Consider the following 21,473-nt stretch of genomic DNA (forward strand, 5'->3'; position numbering starts at 1 on the left):
CACATTCCATCCCCCAGGTGGACATGGTCAGAGCCATAGACGTGACCGTAAGATAGGGGGCTTCAGATCCGGCCGGTGTGACACTCCAGTCAGCCATTGTCATGAAAATGTGTCCACTCTGCCCACAGTGAACCTAAAGCTCTGCACCTTCAGTGGGGTCAATAGAACCGGAAACATCTGTTTTTCAAGTAATGAGAAAAAACGCCTCTCTCTCTCTCTCTCTCGCTCTGTGTCTCAGAGAACTCCTGTCAGAACTTCAGATTCGGGAAAAAGAATCTGAGTGACAGCTGTGCCCCTCCCACCCCATCCCTCTATACCTATGTTGGCTTTGTCCCTCCAGGATGAACAAGGGACAGCAGGCCACTGTCTGGGTGGCCCACAGCCCACTGTTCTGGCATGTCTCTCTGCCTCCCTCCCTGCCTCCCTGCCTGCTTTCCTTTCTCAAACTCAGAGGAGGGGATCCTCTTCTGGCTCCTTTTGTGAATCCTGTCAGATACCGTGTCCAGACCTGGCATGGAATCCAACTACACCAGACAAGGATCCAGTGGTGTGTTGTCAAGCACACCATACACTTTCTGCTTTCCATTAGAGAAGGTCACATCACTACCACTGATTCAGATAAACCTAAAGTGAAACTGAGCGGTAGCCTTTCAGTGTTTGTATAAAACTCCATCTCAAATGATATGTAGACTGATTAGTGCTCAGCGCTGCTGCCTATTTAAATGAACTGAGGCGTCTTGCCGAAGTGGAGAGGGACGCATTCCTTGGTATTTATGAGAGCAATAACATGGATAGAGTATGTAAGGCTAAGTAATGGCCACATTCCCTCTGAACCAGGTGTCTCTGCTGGGACTTTCAGAAAGTTACAGGAATAGATCAAAATGGAGGGGTTCTGATGTCTCTAACTGATTTACGAACTCATTTATTACAATCTTTACAACTAACATATCATCCACACTCTCAGCCCACATTTCTTTTGCATTTCAAACTGACAATAATTATCATTCTCACCATCAGATGAAATGTTTTATAGAAGACGGCATTTTGAAACGCCCCTGTTTCAGGCTCTTAATAAATTTGTCCTTAGAGTGATTTATTAATGCTAGGCTAATGGTTTGAGTAAGCAATAAGCATGGCCAGTATATCACAGCCACTGCTAAGTGTTGGCCCCTGGACATTTTTCATGTTCTTAGACCTGAGTGAGAAGACTGGATGTTTTCCAGGTATGGGGCTCCCTACGGTGCAGCCATCTTTGGATAACTAACTCACACAGTAGCTAGCTGGCTTGCCCCCCTATGCTCCAACAACATGTAACTTTAGTGGCTAACAGGTCAAATTAATTTACCACTGTCATTTTAATGACCTGTCAGGGGATTTGCCAAGATTCTCAAGATGGTCTCCTGTGAGCCTCGATGACTAAGGATATAATGGAGACATCAGTTAGGTTAGCTAACTAGGTCCCATTGTTGCAAAGAGTTATGGGATAATAGATACCCTTGTTTTAACCTTTGTCATCTTCAACCTAGACCATGGTCAGCAATCCATCCATAAAACAACCAGCAGCCCTACAGAAAACCCCCTCAGTGTCCTTTCATTTCACATTCTTCATCAGGTCATCAGGTCCTATTTACATTGCTACAGTATTCATAGCCATACATAGATATACTTAGGATAGTGGGTGGGACTCAAGAGGAGGGGGGGATATCATTGGTCAGAATGAGGTTTTGACAGCCAAGAGAATGATGCAAGGGTGAGCAACAGAAAGCGGCGCCCATGTAAGTATATCCCCGCTGAGTGACAGGAATGAGGACCATGATTATTACATTTCCTCATTCCTCTTTTTATTTATACTGGGTCACTCTGCACTCTGCACTCTGCAACATGGCCCGGTATAAACTTGCAGAAATGTACATTTTAGTAATTTAGCAGACTCCCTTATCCAGAGTGATTTGCATTCAACTAAAGTAGGCAAAACAACCACATATATACAAAAATAATAATAATGTTTTATTGTCACATACACCGGATAGGTGCAGTGAAATGTGTTGTTTTCCCCAGAGGCTGGTGAGGGGAGGACGGCTCATATTGGGGAGGACAGCTTATATTAATGGCTGGAATGAGATCAAACACATGGAAACCATTTGTTTGATGAGTTAGATACCATTCCATTAACTCCATTACTATGAGCCCGTCCTCCCCAATTAAGGTGCCACCAACCTCCTGTGGTTCTTTTACAGGGTCAGGGTAGTACGGCGCCCCTGGAGCAAATAAGGGTTAAGTACCTTGCACAAGGGCACGGGCACATTGCTAGATTTTTCCCCTTGTCGGCTCAGGTATTCAAACCAGCGACCTTTGGGTTACTAGCCCAACAATCTAACCTCTCGGCTACCTATGGCCCTTATTATTACAGTCCCTGCAGCTAAAACCATCAACAACACCTGTGTGAATATAGATTTCACATGTGGTCCATTAATTGAGTCATTATATTGAGGTGTATGATCAGAATTTCTATACCATTTATTCAATTACAACAGCTTTCTCTTTTTTTAACGTTGGCGCAACAATACAGAAAGTGAATTCTCAAATGCCAGAGTACTCAACTTAGTTTCCTCTGGGGCATTCCGAAGATCCCATGGTTGGGATTTTGGATTGGAGGAGCCAGGCATATTAATAGATCCTATTGGCCACTGCCGTGTACTGTAAAATAACACTGACTCCAGAACAGTGACCTGATCTGGGTCGGAAAGGCAGCATGCCGCACATCACAAGGTGACAGAGAGACTGGGTCACCCCCAATGGTGCCACTGGGGCTTATTGCATCATTTTGGAGAAAACAAACCTAACTGTCCATGGCAACTGGCCAAAATGAATAATTTAATCATATATATACACAACACTGAGTGTACAAAATATTAAGAACACCTGCTCTTTCCATGACATAGACTGACCAGGTGAATCCAGGTGAAAGCTTTGATCCCTTATTGATGTCACTTGTTAAAGCCACTTCAATCAGTGTAGATGAAGGGGAGACGACGGGTTAAATAAGTATTTTTAAGCCTTGCGACAATTGAGACATGGATTGTGTATGTGTGCCATTCAGAGGGTGAATGGGCAAGACAAAATATTTAAGTGCCTTTGAATGGGGTATGGTAGTAGGTGCCAGGCGTACTGGTTTGAGTGTGTCAACAACTGCAACTCTGATGGGTTTTTCACGCTCAACAGTCCCATCTGTATCAAGAATGGTCGACCACCCAGAGGACATCCAGCCAAGTGTGGGAAGCATTAGAGTCAGCATGGGCCAGTATCCTTGTGGAACACTGTTCTGAAGGCAAAAGGGGTGCAACTCAATATTAGAATGTCTTGCACACTCATGCCATTCAGCAGACACTTTTATCCAAAGCAACTTACACTCATGCTTGCATACATTGAACGTATGGGTGATCCCGGGAATCGAACCCATTATCCTGGCATTGCAAGAACCATGCTCTACCAACTGAGCTAAATGAAACGACTAAGTGGTGTCAAGATTCTTAGTGAATCCTAGCAGAACGTACGAACGTACAAACTGAGGGAAGGCGTGATAGAAGAGAAGAAGAGAGGGAGGAAAGGAAAGGTGCATCTGCTAAATGACTCAAATGGAAATATAAATGAAAGAGAGGATAGATACTGACGTTATAGCTTAAGACATACAGATGTGGGATCTTAATTTGATCACCCTGTTGCAGGATAACTTTTTTGCGGTGTAGGACACTTAAAACATGTTGTGAATATGAGGTTTGAAAAATGCTTCTGAAATTTGTCATTTACACTCCGAAATGTCAGACTTAATTTTCCCTTACGAAAAAAATGTATCCACCCCTACAAAAATGTCTATTAATTATTTAAAAAAAATTCACATTTCCTCTTGCTGAATGATTATTTTCCTGCTGTAGCAAACTGGCTCAAATTAAGACCCTACATCTGTGCAGAACAAGTGTGCAAGTGACACATCTTTAAACAGACAGCGAGAGAGTAGAATATAATGGAAAGTACAGAATATAAAGACACTTTTAAAAGAAAGTATGGGGAGCAGCAGACAGCTTTGCCATATGGAAGCAGATATGAATAACCTCTAGGGGCCATACATCACAACACCAACACTCTCCCAACACTCTCCCAACTCCAATAAATCTATCTGCCCCGTGTCAGGAGGCAAGGAGAGAGCGAGAGAGAGGGAGAGGAAGAAGCCTCCGCCTCACAGTCACAGTATACATGAAGGTAGACCTTCAACTGGCACCAGGGGACAGTAAATCGTTGGCCGGCTGTTGACATGGCTGACAGGTTAGATCCGAACACACACTTAGGAAGTCATGGTGCCTGCTGTGTAAAATGGCCGCGACCCACTCAAGCCTCATTCACTGGCTCTCACTGCCTCGACAGCACTCAAACCTACAGTACTGTTATGTGCTGTGCGCTAGCCCTTCGGGAAACAAATGTTTTAGCATGGGAACAACTATGGAAAATCATACATGCTCTCTCTCTGTTGCTCTCTCTCTTTCTCTCTCTAAAAAATACTATTTCCCTCCTCTGAAAAAGTGTCATTCTACCCCTCTGGAACAGAACAGGGGGCTGGCTGTAATGCAGTCAAACGTTCCTATCTAAGTATTGGCTTTGATTTCTGGGGGTTGTGAGTGGGGTCTGTGGGGGACTACGAAAGGGGATACTGCTGGTCCTGGAACTCTCCCAGTCCCATACACCTGTCTACTAGTGTTCCAACTTCACTTCCAGGTATGTCTGTGTGTGTGGCAGGAGACGGGAGTCTTGAAGGCAGGAAGCACATTCCGTGTTCCCAGGAATGATCGCATAACACTGTTACCTCTTCCACTGGTCTACTATCATTCCCCATGCAGCAGGAGCCTGGTGTCACGTCCTGGCCAGTATAAGGGTTAATTGTCATTGTAGTTTGGTCAGGACGTGGCAGAGGGTATTTGGTTTATGTGGTTCGGGGTGGTGTTTTTGTAGTAAGGGCATTTGATTTAAGTATTCCAGGGTTTTTTGGGCACTGTTTGAGATTCATGTATTCTATGTTTAGTCTAGGTAGTCTGGTTCTATGTTTGGTTAATTGGGGTTGGGACTCTCAATTGAAGGCAGGTGTTGTCTATTTGCCTTTGATTGAGAGTCCCATCTATTAGGGTGTGTTTGTCATTTGTGGGGGATTGTTCTTGCACTGCGTTTTTGTATGCCTGTAAGACTGTTCCTGTCGTGTGTATTGTTTTTTTTCCAGTGGATGCTTTACTCCTTTTTAAAAAATTAAAATATGAGTATCCATATTCCCGCTGCAGTTTGGTCTATTCAACACGGCTCTTTTTGTGACACCTGGAGTGAAAGGGGAAGCTACCAGATTATAAAATTGAGAATGATTCAACTCTATTCAACACAGGGAGGCTATTTTCAAAATACAACCAATTAGCATGACTATATAGGTACATTTTTATCATTGCTATTGCTAAGAAAACCAAAACGGCACGACCTCCTCTTGCATAACGTATTAACCTTGGCAGAGTTTGCCTGGAAGCTAATATTCGCTATCTACTCACTAGCCTATCGTTTTCTTAACGAGCACTCTTCAAAAAATCTGATGTAGACTTCCATATCTAACTACCTGAATGAGTTTAAAACTCTGATGCAAGACTCTGTTCAGGAGGAGGGTAAATTGTTATTGTATTGTTGTGCTGATTGGATCGTGTTGTTATGCTGATTGTATTGTTGTGCTGATTGTATTGTATTGTTGTGCTGATTGTATTGAATTGTTGTGCTGATTGCATTGTTGTGCTGCTTTTATTGTATTGTTGTGCTGATTGTATTTTATTGTTGTGCTGATTGTATTGAATTGTTGTGCTGATTGCATTGTTGTGCTGCTTTTATTGTATTGTTGTGCTGATTGTATTTTATTGTTGTGCTGATTGTATTGTATGTTGTAATGTTGTATTGATGCTGCTGCCTTCTTGGCCAGGTTTCAATGGGCTTTTCCTGGTTCAACAGGTAAAAAGACAGAGGAAGAAAAACCCTTCAGAAGTCTGGACGAGTCTGGACGAGTTTAAGGGGTTACTACTAGCCTCTGGCAGGGTAGCCCTGGCCTGATGGACCACTCGTCTGTAGACAGTCCTGGATGACACGAGGAGTAACCCCAACTGACAGACTGAACTTCATTATTGGGATAGAGCTCAGAGGCTAGTAATAGTTGTGCCATTAGACTAGTTTATTTTGAAGAAGCTATATGGAAATGGAAAATACATCTAGCCTTTTATGATAGAATGACACTGCCTTTCATCCAAGCACCTGGTCATACCTATTATCACACAGGGATAGCCAACAATAACAAAAACAGTGTTGAGGAAACATTCAAAGGTGGCCATTTTGAGCGAGGCAGAATTCCCTCCCTTCCAGGTCAGGGCTTTGCTGTGTCTTTCAGCAGGATTAGGTGAAGGGACAGAGGGCTGATCAATAATCAGTTATCGGTGTAGTGAATGTAATAATACCCCGTCCTCCTAACCCTAACCGTTCTCACCTGTTCTAACAACTCCTCCTTGAGTCCATCACTCAACGAAGAGGAAATCTCTACACAGCCAGAGTCCCTCATAATCTCCCCTCAGAACAGAACAAGTGGGCTGGTTGGGTCCTTATGGGCCTCAAGGGATAAGGTATTCCCTCATCAAATAATACATTAAGGCTTGAATGAAGGGAACATGTCTGAGTTTGTCACTTATGATTCAGTCAGTCTGCTTATTGTTGTATAACATTGACATCAGTTTCTAAACAACCATTTCCAAAAGGCATTTACATTTTTTAATTGCTACTCCACAGGGCTGACTGATGATTTACGCATTCCTCCGTCCATCGGATCTCCCCGAAGGGTGAAAAGTTAAACAGGCACTCCGCAGGGCCTCCCTCTGGGGTCCTGACAGAAAAAGGACAGCATATGCTACCAGGACTTGGAATGTGGCCACTGTCCATTTCAAGAGACAAGACTTCCAGGAGTGTGGCAACTGCTGACCCCTTTCTTGAACAATGCAGAGACACTGGGAAGTCATCAGTAAAACCCCCACACACACACACACACAGCCGTGCTATGGGTAGAGCCGCCGCTGCCTCTGTGTCTCTCGACACCTGCTGGGACTTGGGAATACTTCCTCCCCTCTTCCTCCCTCTTTCATCCCCCTTTCCTCCCCCTTTCCTCACCCCATCACCACCCTCTCCACCATGGAGACTGTAAGTCTCTAAAGGTAAGGAGATTGAGTGTGTACCCATCCATCGCATGCAAGACTGTGTAACTTGCATGTGTGTGTAGCATCCCACTTTTTGGAAGCCAACCACTTGATTTCATCTCTACGTTAGATCGGCATCGAACATGTCACCATCCCTAGGAGAGGGTGTGACCTCGACAATTTATTGTTAAAATGAGAGGCTGCTTGGATCTTTAGTTTAAAGTCTCAACGTAGACTTTGATCTTAAGCCATTCCTGTGATTAATGTGATTTTGCTATTCATTGTAAATGTTTTGTAGGCCTATGTAGCCAAATTGTATCTATGATCAAATGCTATACATTCATGTTTTTTGTATGTTATTTTTACATATGATAATTAACTAATGATATCAGGCCAAACCCGGCCATGATTACAGACACCTGTGTGTGTCCTTTGACACTATATAAACTAGTGACCCGCAGTGTTTGTCATTAGACCCTGATGAAGACAGCTTGTCTGTCTAAATGTTGGATATTAGGTTATTAAATTATTGCATCTGAGCTCCTAGAGTGTGCGGCTCTTCTTTTTCATGTATAGCTTGACAAGACTTCTAATCTTTGACATATATACTGGTACAGAAAATGTAGGTACAGTATGTATTGAAAAGGGAGGATGCATACCAGACCGCTACACATTGGTGTTGGCTGACTGTCTGGGGAGGCTGAGGTCCTGTGTTGCTAGGCAGGTTTGTGATGATGTGTGTTTAACAAGCCTGTCCCTTAGAAAGCTATGGGATAAGCTATGGGATGCCTCCAAAATGGCACCCAATTCTCTATATAGGGCACTACTTTTCAAAAGTGCGGTAATATGAAGGGAATAGGGTGCCATTTGGGACGCAGCCAGGGAGTCTGGTGCACTACATGCATCCGCCTGGCAGGTATTCTAATCCATTTAAAGGGTGCTAATAACTGTAGCCCTTTCCTACAGTCAAATGACCTTGTGGCCTCATGGGTGGAATGTTATTCATATTTTTCATAATTTCATAATTAATAAACATGATAAAAAATACAAATAACCTAAAATGACGGTTTTTCTATGTCAAATAGTTTTGTTATTGTGACGGAACAAAGGGCTGACACTAGATAAATAGTCAGATGCAAACTCCAAATGTAATACATTTCAACTCTATATCTGACATGGTACAGGTGTCTTCTTTGTTTAAGCCCATAACCATGTGTGTGAGTTGTATACTTTTGTTTCAAAGTAGATTTGTTTAAGACTACCAAGAATCACTCTGTATGACCCTAAAAGGTTAAAGACAGCTGCAACTTTAGCCCACTACAGTAAAAGGTTAAAAAGAGCTGCAACTATCAATGTATCTGAAGGTCTATTTCCTAGGGTGGCTGGAGTCTCGACAATTTTTAAGGCCGTCCTCTGACACCGCCTGGTATAGAGGTCCTGGATAGTAGACCACAATCATCTCCTTTGTCTTGAGGTATGCTAATGCTTCATCACCACTTCACACATAAAGGTTATGCTAACACTATGCTACGCTATATCACTACATTCCCCTCAAGGTGAGGGATGAGGGGAGAGCTTCATTCAAAGGAATTCAGTCAGGATCTCAACATACTATTGAGAGTAACAATAGTAGAATACACAAGGTGCAATTTCGACATTTGGTTGTGCATAAGCAGTTTTTTCTCATTATGTCGGTCACTGACAGTCACTCATTTAGCCCATGGCAGCTAACAATTTTTCGATTGGTAAGTTAGTCCATTCAGCTATTTAAACTTGTAGTAATCATGGCCGAATAATGGCAAATGTGTAGAATTGCAGGAAATTAACTTTAAAACTAAAATAAGTCTCTACACTCTCACATAGGGCCCCCAAAAGGCTAGGGCCGGCCAACCTCCACTCCTGACCAACACCCAGGGGAAATACCCTGACCTCTCTTCTTACCCATAACACATTATTTATGACATGTTGTTTCAATGCAGCAATAAAATTCTACAGGGAGATAACGCAGCCATTTTGACTATTTTCTAGGTGAATTTTGCACACTTAGGGTGTAAATAGTATTAGTTTTAAGGTATTGTTCATGGTCACTTCTGCTGCAGACACTTATTCTATAGAATCTAGAATGTCCAGCACTGTTTCTCTCACACATAAAAAAACACAACACTTTTATGTGCATATTCGCTGACCAACAGAATGCTGTGTCAACTTGTTCCTACATCCCAGTAACAGACTTATGACTCAGGCATTTGTTGCCTTTTCATGCCTTTATTTGATGTTACTCGGTGTGTGTGTGTGGTGTGTGTCCTACCAGCCCTGACTCAGTGCTCTGCACATGTGAACCGTAGTCAGACAGAAACAAAGTCACATTAGACAGATGGCAGAGAGGTATAGAGCCAACCCTGCACCTGGTTCAGATGTGCTGGCTGGAATCTCAAACAGAACAGTGGGACAGACTACACTACAAACACAGGGGATTGTGGAGCGAATTGAAGCCCTTGTGTCCCCTTCCTGTCGTAGCCAGACCCTCAATTACAGACAGCCCTGAGAAAGAAAGCCCCATTATCCATTAAGGCTATACTGTCTGAGAGCGACAGCCATTCATGGCCATCTGGAATTCAGCATGTTCTGCTTTAGCAGAGTAAGAGGAAGTGTCCATCCAAAACATATGGAAACTTTGGGAAGACACATGCATTAAAAAAATAGAAATAATTAAGAAAATAAGTCTCAGTATTTCAGCATGTGTGGATCGGGACAGTACGGGAAAATAATTCCTTGTTGTGCAATATCTTCAGAAACTAGTTAACAACCTTTCTCCCACTCTGTTCTCACAGCCAATTCTCTGTCCTAACAGGAGAGTTAATTACTGGAAGTGAACACTAACATGAAGATAAAAGGGTTAACTTAGTAGGGGTTAAACTTGGTGAAAACAACAAGAGGAATTGACCAAAAGTGTCACGTCCTGGCCAGTATATAAGGTTAATTGTTTTGTAGTTTGGTCAGGGCGTGACAGAGGGTATTTGTTTTATGTGGTTCAGGATGGTGTGTTTGGTTTAAGGGTGTTTGATTTAGTATTTCCGGGGTTTTGGTTTATAGTCTATGTGTATGTATTTCTATGTCTAGTCTGGTGAGTGTGTTTCTATGTTGGTTAATTGGGGTTGGGACTCTCAGTTGAAGGCAGGTGTTGTCTATCTGCCTTTGATTGAGAGTCCCATAATTAAGGGTGTGTTTGTGTTTGTGATTGGTGGGTGACTGTTCTGTGTTCAGCCCTAGGCTTTGCCAGACTGTTTTGTTGTTGTTGTTGTTCGTTCGTTTTCGTGTTTTGTTGTTTTGGAGTGCTCTTTTGGATAGTTAAATAAAAGTCAAAATGAGCATACACGTACCTGCTGCATATTGGTCCTACTTCACCGACGACAACCGTGACAGAATCACCCACCTAATCAGGACCAAGCAGCAGAGGAAGGAGCGGAGGATTTTCGAAGAGGACAAACGAGAGAGATGGACTTGGGAGGAGATCTTGGAGGGAGAAGGCTCCTACACTTGGGAGGAGATCCAAGCAGGGAAGGATCGCCTTCCTTGGAAACAGGTGGTACGCGAGAGAGAGGAAAGGAGTGAGGCTGGTATGGACCGGGAACGTTTCCGAGGTACACGACTGGCGTTGAAGCACGAGAGGCACCCCCAAGAAAATGTTTTGGGGGGGCACACGGGTAGTTTGGCTAGGCGAAGGAAGTGCCGGAAGCCAGCTACCCGTGGTTATATGGAGGAGCGTATGGGGTGGAGAGCGCTATGTTTCGCTGAGAAGCGCACTATCTCACCCATACGCACGCACAGTCTGGTGCGAGTTATTCCAGCCCCTCGCAGGTGCCGTGCTAGAGCGGGCATCCAGCCTGGTAGGAGGATGCCTGCTCAGCGCATCTGGTCGCCGGTACGCCTCCGAGGACCAGGCTACCCAACTCCCGCTCTATGCACGGCTACCATCAGGCCCCTGCACAGCCCAGTCTGCCATGTACGAGCACTCCGCTCGTGCAGGGCTACTAGTTCCATCCAGCCAAGGCGGGTTGTGCAGGAGGTAAGATCTAGACCGGCTGTGCGCCTCCATAGCCCTGGGTTTCCAGCTCCTGTCTCTCGTGCGGACCCGGAAGTGCGTCCACCCAGTCCGACTCGTCCTGTTCCCGCTCCCCGCATTAAACGGCAAGTGCGTAAACCCAGCCTCGCCAGTCAACAGTCGTCGGAGCTGCCCGCCAGTCAACAGTCGTCGGAGCTGCCCGCCAGTCAACAGTCGTCGGAGCTGCCCGCCAGTCAACAGTCGTCGGAGCTGCCCGCCAGTCAACAGTCGTCGGAGCTGCCCGCCAGTCAACAGTCGTCGGAGCTGCCCGTCAGTCAACAGTCGCCGGAGTGGTCAGACTGCGCTGAACTGCCGGAGTGGCCAGACTGCGCTGAACTGCCGGAGTGGCCAGACTGCGCTGAACTGCCGGAGTGGCCAGACTGCCCTGAACTGCCGGAGTGGCCAGACTGCCCTGAACTGCCGGAGTGGCCAGACTGCCCTGAACTGCCGGAGTGGCCAGACTGCCCTGAACTGCCGGAGTGGCCAGACTGCCCTGAACTGCCGGAGTGGCCAGACTGCCCTGAACTGCCGGAGTGGCCAGACTGCCCAGACTGTCCCGAGTTGCCAGACTGTCCCGAGTTGCCAGACTGCCCAGACTGTCCCGAGTTGCCAGACTGCCCAGACTGTCCCGAGTTGCCAGACTGTCCCGAGTTGCCAGACTGTCCCGAGCTGCCAGACTGCCCAGACAGCCTGGAACGGCCTGAGCCGGAGCCACCTCCAGAAAATAGGTGGGTTGGGGAGGGGGGGTGTAGCACAGTGCCGTCGTTGACGGCAGCCACCCTCCCTTCCCTCCCTTTAGTAAGGGGGAATTTTTCTTTTGGGTATTGTTTGGGGTTATTTTTTTTTGTTAAGGTGCTTCCGGGGTAGCACCTTTAAGGGGGGGGTACTGTCACGTCCTGGCCAGTATATAAGGTTAATTGTTTTGTAGTTTGGTCAGGGCGTGACAGAGGGTATTTGTTTTATGTGGTTCATGATGGTGTGTTTGGTTTAAGGGTGTTTGATTTAGTATTTCCGGGGTTTTGGTTTATAGTCTATGTGTATGTATTTCTATGTCTAGTCTAGTGAGTGTGTTTCTATGTTGGTTAATTGGGGTTGGGACTCTCAGTTGAAGGCAGGTGTTGTCTATCTGCCTTTGATTGAGAGTCCCATAATTAAGGGTGTGTTTGTGTTTGTGATTGGTGGGTGACTGTTCTGTGTTCAGCCCTAGGCTTTGCCAGACTGTTTTGTTGTTGTTCGTTCGTTTTTGTGTTTTGTTGTTTTGGAGTGCTCTTTTGGATAGTTAAATAAAAGTCAAAATGAGCATACACGTACCTGCTGCATATTGGTCCTACTTCACTGACGACAACCGTGACAAAAAGGCCATGACACCTAAACCCTCCGTGGCCAACAACCATGGCGATGATGATGATGATGATGATGATGATATTGCGCTAGCTAGCTAGTCCTCAATCCAGCATAAATATAGCCCACACTTTTCTTACAGTGTGTCATGGAGGGATGCATTTCAAAACCTCAGAATGTGTTAAGCATTTACAGCTGATGTTAAAATAGCAAAGCATGCCCCCATCCCCACCTGCTTTATTTTGTTACTTTGCTTTGCATTCGCTATATATATCCATGATGCGGGTAAAGTAGGTCCATAATGGTACTTTGGACAAAGTGAACCATAACAAAGCGCAAACGAATATCCAACAATTGATTCATTTCAAAACTCTACAGTCTGTGTGTGATACACAAATGTGTAGAATATGTAGAATATACTTTGAAACCAAAAACATATTTTATGATATACATGCTTTATTTACTCCAATAGTTGAAATCTACCGACAATATGATAGAAAAGCTACGTTATATAAACACTAACATCAAAATCATGCATATTAATTACTGTATACTGAAAACACCAATAGGATTGTCACAATAGAAATGCAACCTGGGTGGATAGTTATGAAATCCAATAAGGTACGGTTCATATGACATCGGACCAAAAGTTAATTTCCAGGGGAATATAAATACACACAGCTACTGAAATCCAAAGCCTCCCAAGCAAAGGATCCCTAGAGAAGGTAAGGAATGGATCTGGCAGCAAAACGCAGAAGACCATATCGGATGGTGATGACAAGTCAAACAGAAAATAGAATCCAAAAAATAGAAGCACTTAAAACGATTCCATAAGAATTTTGGATTGTGATGCAAAACCCGCTAACTTCACTATGAAATAGTTACGTGTGTCTGAGAAGCCACACGTTTCTGTTCCACTAACCTAGAGAAGCAATGAAGCAGGTCAGGACCGTAACAGTCACCTTGATCCTTACAAAACTGCTGTTCAAAATTAGTAGTTTCCTCTACACACAGGGTCAAAGGCTCAGGATATTCTCATTCATCTAGGATCGATTTCCATAAAAACGGACATATGGTTTGATGAATACTTGGAATGCCTTGGAGGCATTGAAGGTGGCAAATTTGGTTTCATGCTATCACTTCAAACACTGAAGGAAACCCAGGACAAAAACCACAAAGCAAAACCCCCATTGTTCATGATACAATAAAGTTCAGAGTTTTTTTAATTGCCGGGCGTTCCATCTCTTTCACTCCTAACACACCCAGGGACACTGTTTGGCCCATGTCCCCACTGACCTCTTCCACCCCTTCTTTAAACCCCCTTTAAACCTGCCACCCTCAGCGGTGGGGCGAGGAGAGAGAAGGGGCTCTGTGCTAGCTGTCAGTCATGGCGAACTGCGTTTAAGTCTTTGTGATGCAAACACTGGAGATTGACAGAGAGCAGGAAGATTCAATCTCAAAGAGACGTTCAATCTGAAAAGAAGGCTGAAGCCGAAAAGAATGCCTACAGGCCATGTGATGTAAGTCTGCAGTAATGGGAAACTACAACGTCAATGAGCATGAGGTTCAAATATTAAAAAAGAGGGTCTTACCTTTATCTTCTACTGTGAAGTAGAAGATATCACTTGTGGCGTTGCTACCATCAAGCAGCACGTAGCAAATCTTCATTTCGTCGATATCAGCTGATGACATGAAAGGGTGAATTGGAAATGTAAGGAGGAGAATCTTTACATTCTTTAGAACATCAGATGATTACTCCACTTTTTACTGAAGGTTACTTACAGCCCTCAGGCATCACTTTAGATTATGTCAAAGACAAAGGCATTACAATAATGATTCTGGCAGGAGTGTGAATACTAATCTTACTGATATTGTAAACATCATTTTCCCAAAGTACAGAACTTCAATCAATTTAGAATAACATTTTAAAATAGTACATTTGTCAGATTTGAATTGTTTTGAATTTTCGTTCACTTTTTCCTCAATTGTTTTTAAATTTTTTATATATGTAATATTAAATTCTAATCTTACCTTGTGTGAAGACCTTGATGCTGTCATTGCCCAGGGCGGTGTTCATGATGAAGCCGTGCTGTGGGGCCTCGGCCACGGAGTACTTCAGGACTTTGTGAGGACTGTCTCGATCCTCGGACTTCAAGGCCTTGCTGGTGATCAGGAAGCCAAGGTGGCCGCTATGCAGAACCCTTAGGGAGGGGGCAGCCTTGTTGACCACGATCTGGGGGACCCCATTGTCAATCGTGCTGATGTGAATGGTCATCATTTGAGGCTTACGTGTCTCGTACACGGTATCAGGGAATACGTAGAAGTCGTTGTGTGTGCCGTCGGTGACGGTGAACGAGAAGCTGTCCTCATTGGACTCGGTGCCATCGTGCTTGTAGGTGATGAGGTTCTCATTCAGGTCCTGCTTGGTGAAGGTGTTGATTGGCTGGGTGCCGTTGAACAGCAACTGGCCATGAACCGGCACCTGGGTGACCACAAAGCGCAGCAGGTTGTCTGGGGTGTCACGGTCCTCCACGGTCAACTCGAATGGGGTGATGAGCTTGTTTTCACCCTCTCCCAAGAGCAGCTTGTGGACGCTCAGGACAGGTTTCTTGTTGTCCACATCCGTGATGGACACTCTGAAGGTGCGGAAGACCGGGTTGTAGCCGTCCGTCACCTCGAACTCAAAGCTATCCATCTTCATCTCATCGTCTGAGGTGTGGATGTAGTAGATCTTGTTGCCGGCCAGCTGCAGCTGGGTGAAGGTGGAGATGGGCACACCTGGGAGGTCAGTGCATTCAAGATGGCCTCTGCTAGGGGCACGTGTGATGCTAAAGCTGAGGAACTCGTCCGGGCTGTTGATGTCAGTGGTGCTGAGCAGGTCAGTGGTGAGAGTCACTTTTCCCCCTTCTTTTAGGGTCACGCCTTTGTTGATGACATCGGGGAAAACCATGTCGATGCTTCCGATGTTGATGTAGAAGTATCGGTCGATAAGGGGGTTAATGCCATCGGTAACATCAAACTTTAGCAGATCACGGACACCCTCCTGGCCCGTATGCACATACTGGATCAGGTTTTTGTCAACTTCGTCTTGGGTGAAGTTCATGTCGAGGGTGATGTTGCCCACAACGTGTCCGAACTTGGTGATACGCTGGAGATAGCCTTGGCTTGGGCCGTAGCGCACAACGTAGATGAGCTCTTTGTCTTCCGAGTCCAGATCAGTAGCCTTCATGACCCTGTTGTTGATTATTTTGGTTTCTCCGATCTCAACCTCCAGTCCGTCATTGATGGCCATTCTCGGTGTCTCGTCATCGACAGGAATCACCATGATGAGAACCTTCTTCTCCACTGTGTGTTTCCCATCTGTGAGCCTAACTTCGAAGCTGTCTTCTTTGGTCTCTGAGTCGTCGTGTTCGTAGATGATGTTGGAGGCCTCATTGATCTGTTCCAAGGAGAACCTGACAACAGGGACTGTGCCTGTTGTAAGCTGCTGAACTATCTTGCCATGCTTGGGGTTCTTTATGATCTCAAACTCCAGTTCGTCCCCTGGAATGTCTGCATCGGCCGCATTCAGGATGGGTGTGTCGATGACCAGACTCATGCCCTCCATCACGACAAACTCACGGATGAAGATCTCTGGTTTCTCATCATTGGCAGGGATGATGACGATGGGGAAAAAGTGCCGATCAGAGAAGTTGATGCCATCGGAGCAACGGAAGGTGAACCTGTCTTCCACAGGCTCCACACCTTTGTGGATGCTCTGGACGTAGTAGATATGACCGAGGATGACATCTTTGAAGCTGAAGGCGGTGATGGCGGTGCCTGCTCTGGACTTCTCAGAACCTGGAGCTGGGGAGATATTCTCCATGTACCCGGATGTTGATTGGACAATAACGGTGCACAGGATGTCATTGTTGTCTGTGTCCATATCCTCAGTCATAACGTGATCCAGAGTAATGACGTTCTTCTCCCCTTCTATCACCACAAATTGCTCCCCGACGCTGATGATGGGTGGGATGCTGTCGACGGGCAGGATGGTGACGAGCACCCGGACTCCTTGGACCTTGTTGCCCCCGACAACCCATTCATCAGACATGTCGGAGATGGTGAGGTTGAAGGAGTCATGCTCTTTGAAGGAGCCGATCTCACCACTAGTGTGGGCATACATCACCACGCCGTTGATGATGTCCTGTTGGGTGAACCTCTCGGCGCGGGCACCGCTCACCAGGATCTCACCGAGCCTGGGGGGCTCCTCAACGATGAAGGTCAGCATGAGGTCGTCAGTGTCTTCATCGTGGCCCTGGATGACGTTGCTGGTGATTTCAGTTGCCCCGTTCTCCAGGACATCGATGGATGCCCCGAGAAGGCCAGCAGGTAGCATGATGGTGGGAGTCTCGTCATCAACTGGGTTAATGGAGATCTTGATGATGATAGGTACCTCATGGAAGCCGTCGCTGACGTCACACTTGATAACGTCAATGAGGCTTTCCTCCCCGCTATGGATGTAGGCAATATGGCCATTTTCGATGTCCTCCAGGACAAATGTCTCACTGTTCGACATATCGATCCCTAAATACTGCAACTGCCCATAGCGAGGAATCTGGGTCACAGTGAATAGAATATTTTCATATTCTGTGTCCTGGTCGGTGGCATCAAGCTCCTTCTTAGTGATGATGTACGTGCTTCTCTCCTGGCAAGTGAAACCAGTGTTGGTGATAAAGGGAGGCTTGTTGTCGACGGGCTGTAAGAAAATAGTGAATAGTCCATCTACTGTATTCCCAGCAGTATCCTCCACAATGAATGTGAACTGAAGGACTTTTGGAGTGATGCCCAGTTCCTGGTCTGGGGGCTTGTAGGCTACTTTGTGGTGGTTGACCTGCGCCTGTGTGAACTCACTGATCACAGAGTCGGGACTGTCAGTCAGAACAATGTCACCCAGGGGAGCCGGGTTGTTCTCGTCTGTGTCAGTGGGGGGCTTGGTGACAGTGTATTTCAGATCCCTGTCATCCGAGTCCAGATCTGTGTAACGCAAAAACTTATTCTTGAAGTGAGTCAGCTCATACTCTTGCACTGTCATGTGAAGCGTGGTCCCTGGGTAGAGCTCTGGTGGGAGGTCATCCACCGGGTGGATTTTAATGGTGAAGGTATGCTCACCGGACTGGTTTGGGGGGTTATTGTCATCTTGGACGCGGAACACAAACAGATCCATCACAGTGGTGGTGCTGTGAGGCCCAATGTGGCGGTAGAAGAGCTTCCCATCTAGAATGTCCTGCTGGAAACATTCGTTCACCACCTGTTCAAACATCTCATCTGTCTCACTGAACTTCCAGAGAGAGGGGTTAGAGGGAGGCTCCACTTGTCTGAGGATAAGCTCCCCCACAGTGGAGTATGGGGCCTCAAGGATGAATTTAATGGTAGAATCCTCTGAGTCTATGTCTGTGGCGCTCAGAATGAAGGGGGAAATCTGCATGATTTCATTCTTGAAAAGCACCAGGCCGGTGTTTGCATTGATAATAGGGGGTTCATCGTCAGTGGGGGCTATAGTGATAGGGAACAAAAACTCGACCTCATTGCTGCCATCAGTCATTCTAAAAATGATGTTGTCGCTGTAGGTGTCGCTGCCGTCGTGCTGGTAAACCACAATGCCGGCATCTAAATCGGCAGGTGTGAAGAATTTCCTGCGAGCGCTGAGCACCGTCAGCTCGCCGTGCTTCAAGCCGTCCACCACTGTGATTTTCACATTGTCCAGGTTATCTTCATCACTGATCTCTAAGTTGTGAGAGCTGGAGAGAGTTCTGGACTGGCCCTCAAACAAAAGCTGCCCTGTGTTCTTGGTTGCTACGGGAGCAAGAGTATTCATAGGCTTCACCACAATCATAAAGGCAAACGTATCAGAGACGGCGCCCTCTGTATCTACAATTTCAAACTCGAGCTGGAAAATCCTCTCTACTTCTGAATCCTCGGACGGAGGCTTATAGGCTATCTTCAAATCTTTAATGTCTCTCTGGTAGAATGAGGTGATGGGGAGGTTCTGATCATCTGTACTGATGATGTAGCCTTGCTGATGGCCCAGGGGGGAAGTAATATTAAAGATTAAGTCGTCTGGATCAGATTCAACATCCTCGGCAGCCAACATATCACTGGTGATAGCTGTCATCACAAATTGATCAATCTCCATCATCATCATAGCAACAAAACTAGGCTTAGGAGGAGTGTTCTCTGTACCCTCTCTGATTCTAACCATGATCTGGAAATGCTCCTGCATAATGGTGTTTCCCTCATTATCCTGCAGCTCTACCAACATGGGGATATAGTCTCTGTTAGGAGAGTTGGTGGTGGATGTGTGCTTGTAGCGAATGCCTTGCTTAAGAAACTCATCACAGTCCATCATCTGGCCATTAGTGGAATTATTTAAAAGGGTGCCATACCTGGGGAGACCGCCGGCACCGACCAGCGTGGCAACCTTGCACTGAGTGACACCATCCTCAAAGGAAAAGTCCAGGCCCTTTTTGTCGATGGGGTTGCTGTTGCCGTTGAGCTTGTCCACAGCCAGGGGCATGTTCCTGGTGAGGACCTCCAGCTGCTGGAAGACCACCTCCACCTCCAGCATGAAGGGGATGACCACCGTGTCCGTCTGGGAGTCATAGCGTAGCTGCAGCTTCACCCTGTCTTTACTGGGGCTCCGGGAACCAAAATGAGTGTATTTCACCTCATCACCGCCAAACGCACAGGGGAACTTCTTAGGGCTAAGCATTCCGGGTTTTTGGGCCAGTGGGTCATTCTCCAGGACCGTGATGGAGCAGCGGTCTCCGGGCTGCACCTCAGTCACCAGGTCATTGACAGGGTCCAGGTACACAGACTTCCCGAAGGGAACACGGAGGCCATTGTTGGCCACAATGATGCTGTCAGCATTATGTCCTTGTCGTTGTCGGTAAAGGAACGCCGAATCGAATTGGTGGTGCTCCGCGTCCACATAGGAAAAGCAAAAGACCAGAGTGAAAAGCATAAAGAGGCATCTCAACAAACGTGCCTGCCCTTTACAAAGTCCTGTCCTTTGCAGACAACCAGCCATGTCCAATGCCAGTTGCCCTGCAACTTTGTATAACTCAGCAGAAATAAATGTCCTTCAAATCAAATCTCTCCAGAGAAGAAAAAAGATGAGAAAAAGTAAACCCCACTCTGGCAGTTGAAAAGTTGAAGCTTGGGTCTCTTGTTCTCTCTCTCTGCTCCCTCGTTCTCTCTCTCTGTCCACACACACTCACACAGGAAAAGTGTAGTTGATCTTATGGTGCAGGTAATACTGAAGCAGTAGACAGTGACAGCGCCCCAAGACTCCTCCCTCTAACAACACGGAGAGAATGCCTCCTGCCCCCAACAGCTAATTTAAGAAAGCACATTGGACAGTCCCTCCAGTACCCCTGCCTATCCCCTCCCTCCCCGCTCTCATCCCCCTGCCTATCCCCTCCCTCCCCTCTCTCTTCCCCCCTGCCTATCCCCTCCCAGCCTTCCCTCCTCCTCTGTACCCCCCCAGCCTTCTCTGTCTCAGCCCCCATCCTCCTCTGCCCCCCAACAAACTACCTAAACCACCCCCCCTCACCGAAAGAAACCTAAATCATCAGTTGAAGACCTCCAAAAATGCCGTGTCCAGGTTTTCAAGACAACACATGCAGAATTGGCTTTAATGTGGGTCGGGACCCAAAGTGGGCCCTGGGCATGTATGTGAGAGAAGGGTCGCGGGTTATGAAAATACATCTATAATCACACACTATTTCTTCTTAATTTGGGTTGTTGGAGGACGATTTTGGTCACGGGAGGAACATCAGTTTCTCATTTGGGTCTGGAGCTGAAGAAGTTTAAGAACCCCTGGTCTAAACACATTGATAATAGACCTCCTTACATAAAGACACAGTTTGATTAATGCATATTTATTTTGATTAAGGAGGATGTGATGATTTTGTGGAGTATTACGTTAAATATTTCAGATTCAAACACCAGTGCTGATTTAGAGGTCCGCTTTCATTGTGCATTAAGCATGATCAAACATTGAACAGGAGCTTTTGAAGTGCAATGCAATGACACTATGGGACACTGACGATAGTGCCCTCTATTGGGTAACCTGGTGCAGGTTACATGAACTACGGTTATTGAACTACATTCCAACCAAAATAGAAAACCCCAAAAAATCTAATTTAGTCAGTTAACATGATCAGTGAAATATGAAATGCAAAAAAAAAAGTAATAAGAGTTTTAAAATATCACATACATAAAGTTTTCCTCAGGGTGTTTTCACGGTCAGATATTATGAGGTATAGGTAGGCAGGTAACCTGCCCCATTAGTTTCGGAGACACTTTGAAGTCAACTCGGTGCTCTGATAGGCTATATCATCAGCGATCGCCATGGTAATTTCACATTGTGCTTCACGTGAACAGTGGGGTCTTTCAGAAGGGCCAGGTCCAATGCTAATGAACCGTGACATCTCTCTTATCATACTGTGGCCTGACAGACAGGCTACCAGAGAATACCCAAAGCCAAGGTCAGTAACGTAATGTCCTCTTCCTCCCCTCCACTCTATTCCTGTGTTCAGGGGCCCTGGTGTATCACCATACCACAACCCCTCACACCTTGGGGTTAACAAGCTTCTATTCTATTTTTCGCTGCATGGGATGATATTTGATGAGGTTTAGAATATCATCATACAAAGCATTCATGTTTAATGCAGCAGAAAACACATGCACAAGGAAAACCTATGCACAAAGAAAACCTTTAAGCGTTGTTCCCAAGACATCCT

General features: G+C 45.9%; 1 protein-coding gene across 1 annotated transcript in view; it reads right to left on the reverse strand.

Moving 5' to 3' along the window:
• LOC115191782 (FRAS1-related extracellular matrix protein 2-like) overlaps positions 1 to 19,975 on the reverse strand; it is a 51,104-nt gene extending 31,129 nt beyond the window's left edge. The window contains exons 1-2 of the mRNA XM_029749707.1: positions 14,719 to 19,975; positions 14,280 to 14,369 (exon numbers count right to left, since the gene is read on the reverse strand). Coding sequence (XP_029605567.1) covers positions 14,280 to 14,369; positions 14,719 to 19,756 — 5,128 coding nt within the window. The 5' untranslated portion in view covers positions 19,757 to 19,975. The remainder of the gene's footprint in view (positions 1 to 14,279; positions 14,370 to 14,718) is intronic.
• Between the last annotated feature and the right edge of the window lie 1,498 nt (positions 19,976 to 21,473).

Source organism: Salmo trutta, chromosome 4 (assembly GCF_901001165.1).
Source record: "Salmo trutta chromosome 4, fSalTru1.1, whole genome shotgun sequence".
Classification (NCBI taxonomy): domain Eukaryota; kingdom Metazoa; phylum Chordata; class Actinopteri; order Salmoniformes; family Salmonidae; genus Salmo; species Salmo trutta.